Source organism: Epinephelus moara, chromosome 17 (genome assembly GCF_006386435.1).
Source record: "Epinephelus moara isolate mb chromosome 17, YSFRI_EMoa_1.0, whole genome shotgun sequence".
Classification (NCBI taxonomy): Eukaryota; Metazoa; Chordata; class Actinopteri; order Perciformes; family Serranidae; genus Epinephelus; species Epinephelus moara.
The window spans coordinates 5,418,154-5,421,652 of record NC_065522.1 but is presented as its reverse complement, the minus strand read 5'-3'; the positions used below and the strand labels follow the sequence as shown (position 1 = coordinate 5,421,652).

The 3,499-nt window shown below is 42.0% G+C and overlaps 1 protein-coding gene across 1 annotated transcript in view; it reads right to left on the bottom strand.

The window, feature by feature from the left end:
- Positions 1-342: 342 nt before the first annotated feature.
- The window catches only part of ecsit (ECSIT signaling integrator), an 8,644-nt gene continuing 5,487 nt past the window's right edge, over positions 343-3,499 (bottom strand). The window contains exons 5-8 of the mRNA XM_050066930.1: positions 2,628-2,685; positions 2,104-2,252; positions 967-1,072; positions 343-844 (exon numbers count right to left, since the gene is read on the bottom strand). Of these exons, the coding sequence (XP_049922887.1) occupies positions 561-844; positions 967-1,072; positions 2,104-2,252; positions 2,628-2,685 (597 nt within the window). The 3' untranslated portion in view covers positions 343-560. The remainder of the gene's footprint in view (positions 845-966; positions 1,073-2,103; positions 2,253-2,627; positions 2,686-3,499) is intronic.

The following is a 3,499-nucleotide window of genomic DNA, read 5'->3' as shown; positions in this document are numbered from 1 at the left end:
TAGCAAACAGTATAGACTGTATAAAGTAATGGACGTAGGTACTGAGACCTCACCTTTTGATTTTCATACTCTTTGTTTTGAAACCATTTTGGGTTGTAAATCCCCAAAACAAAGCAATTAGCAAAAGTTATAACTTGATTTACTAGGAAGTAAAGCAGATGTGTGAGGAAAGCATGAAAAGTGTGTGGTAGAAATGTATTCTTTTTGGGGTTTTTTTTTTTTTTAAATCTTGTAAATCATCTTACAAGGCTGCAGATTTATTTTGGGTTCTGGCACCCGGTCTTCTTAAGATAGTTTCAAATGTAGAGACTCAGCAACCTTTGGCAGAGACTAAAATGAGGAAACACACAGTTTTTTCCATTTAATTTATTACTGATCATTACCAGCATAATGAGTCCTCTGTAGGTTTTGCTCAGGTGGTGTGTTCCCTAGTTGAAATGAACCATTAGCTCCTACTAGTCCAGCCCCTACCCAGCATGGACATATACCTATAAATTAGAAAATTAGACTTATACAGGATGTCATTATTTCTCTGTCAGTCTTTACCACACAGCAGTTCACTATTTCATCCTCTGACTTCTCCTCGGCTCTTCCTCCACTGTTACTTCAGGTTCTTCTTCAGGCTGTCTCTCCTCTCTCTGGCTCTCTGGCTCTGTCTTGTGGTGGTGAGCTGACTCTGTGTCAGCCGCAGCCTGCAGCTGCTTGGGCCTGGCGTCCAGGCGGAACAGAGTGGGGACCTGACCCAAGATGGGATTGTTCTCCTGGAGGCCAGAGATCCATTGGTTGAGGACGGCCTGGTCTCCCTGGCTGGTCATACACATGGCAAAGACTGGACCCTCATCCACTGGATACAAGACACACAACAGCTGCATTACACACTCAATATGAGGTTCAATATGCTTTCATACTGGAGGTCAAAAATAAGGGACAAACAAAAGAATCAGTCTGATATCTTCAGTGTCTTACAGTCTTCCACATCGAAGCTCTCGTCATCTCCGAGGTCCACGTCCAAATCCAGGTCTAGCTGTAGAGGATAGTCCAAACACCTCTCTGGATCATAGGGCTCCTCGACCTGTGGCGGGGACATACATACATACATACATACATACAGCCTGATGAGCTCAATGCTATCTTTGAATGTTTTCAAGAGGAAAGCACTCTCAATGCACCTATCTCCAGCTGTCTGTTTCTATCATTTCTGTTAACTTCTCCAACTAGACAGTTGAAGTTCACTGACCTGATCAAACAACAGAATGAAACTATGCCCTTTTGTCTTATTAGAGGGTAACTGCTAAGTGACTAATAGGAACAACATTATTGAAACTGATCCAGTGAGTGAGATTGCAGCCGGCAGCCGCGAAACAGGCTGCATTATACACTCACTGGCCACTCGCGTAGGTACACCTGTTCAACTGCTTGTTAACACAAATAGCTAATCAGCCAATCACATGGCAGCAACTCAATGCATTTAGGCATGTAGACATGGTCAAGACCACCTGCTGAAGTTCAAACCGAGCATCAGAGTGGGGAAGAAAGGTGATTTAAGTGACTTGGAACGTGGCATGGTTGTTGGTGCTAGACGGGCTGGTCTGAGTTTTTCAGAAACTTCTTATCTACTGGGATAGTAGACTTAAAAAAAAAAAGACTCATACAGAAGCAATTCCTCTCAATCATCAGCGCAGGTGAGGTTGGAACTACGTAAAACGTACCAACCAAGTAGCAGCACACATGCAAGTCCAAAAGAAGCTGTGAAAATTGCAAAAACAGCACCAAAATAAAGAAAATATAGTAAGGCGTAATACCAAGCGGACAAAGGTTTTATCAACAGGAAGGTGAACCTGGGGTTGGCCTTAACTTTAACTTCTGCTGGCGAGCACTGAAGGAGAAGATGGGGACGCATAGGTGCTGTCGGTTAGCTTAGTTAGCTTTTCTATCACAAGTGTAATGTTTCTACAATAATACAGTAGCTTGCAGTGTACATACAAGCAGTATAGAGGGGAGGGGCGAGGTTTGAATGATCTGTTTACAAACAGTAACTGACAATTCCTGCATAGTATACCTTAACAGTATTTAATATCAGATAATAGCAGAGGGTTTGCCCACCTTTTCCTCAGCCGGTATTGGGTCAGCTCTGAGGATGTAGTAGTACACACACGTCTTCCTCAGCCACAGAGGGAAGGGGCCTTCTACAAACACGGGCCTGCTCGGGTTATGCTTGGCCAGCAGCTCCATCTGGCTGGGGCTTTGGATACCTGGTGTCAACACGGGAAGGAAAGAAAACAAGGCCAATGGGCAAAAGTCTGGATATTTATGGACACAAGCCCACCATTGTACCAATCTAACATGTATAAGATGGAGAGAATCCAGTTTCCTGGTTTTGTTCCTGTTGTTTGTCTGGTTTCCTTTACAGTTACGCTTACTGCAGTTACGTGTCAAGGAAGACAGTATCTGATATATGTCTGTCAAATGACTGCAATAAACAAAATTTTGATCAAAAGCCAAATTTCCTCAAGAGATTATATCCCTTAATTTAAGCAGTCTGGAAAACCACAGCTGAAATTCCATGAGCAGTGTGAATCCTGTTGACCACTTCAACACATTAAAGTTGAGACGAACAGTTTCCATACCTACTATGTATGGCAGAGTGATCTCCTCTCCACTCTCTGTGATGTCTGTGCAGGGCAGCTGGTGGGAAGAGCAAAAACACAGACACATGCCTTAATTGGTTACAATGAAATAAAAAAAAAAGAAAATCATCATGGTCACAACAAAGCAGAGCGGTTGGCTATCTTTTAAAAGTCTGAACTGTAGAAATGTCTCACAAGCAAGGAAAACTTCATCCAAACCACAATGACATTTGTCAGATTGACCTGTTAACACAAATGAGTAAAATCCAGCTCTAGTATGAAACCTTACTCAGCATTAGTCAATAGACCAGAATGGTTCAGATCTACACAACTGTGTGATATTGTTGAGCATGAAAGGCTCAATTTGGTAGTTTAACCAAAAAGAATGAAAAAAATAAAAATAAATAAAACTTCACTTGAGGTCAATTAGCTAAATTCTTCCAGACCATCTTACTGTCGTTTAATACGCTGTGGAGAACTGTGAGATGTGGACCTTTACTTAAGATTGCACTTGACAGTTCTGGAATTATCTGGCCTTTAAATGGGACCTATTATGCATCTCTATATTTTGTTTTTTATATTTCGTATTATTAGGATGGATTTTGACATCAAACGTGACCAAAGTTTCAAATAATGAGGTAAAGACGTGTAGAGGTAATGCCTGGGAGCAAAAACCTCAGGTTTCCCTCTGAACACTCTGTTTCCAACAAGTTTTTCTACTTGACATCATAGTCTCCTGAATTTCTTTATTTGGTCATCCTCTCCAGGGGCCTGTATCACGAAGCGAGATCAACCTTTCCTGGTTTACCCAGACCTATCCTGGGTTGACTAACCCTAACAATGGCAATCAGGATAATCGGTATCACGACGCT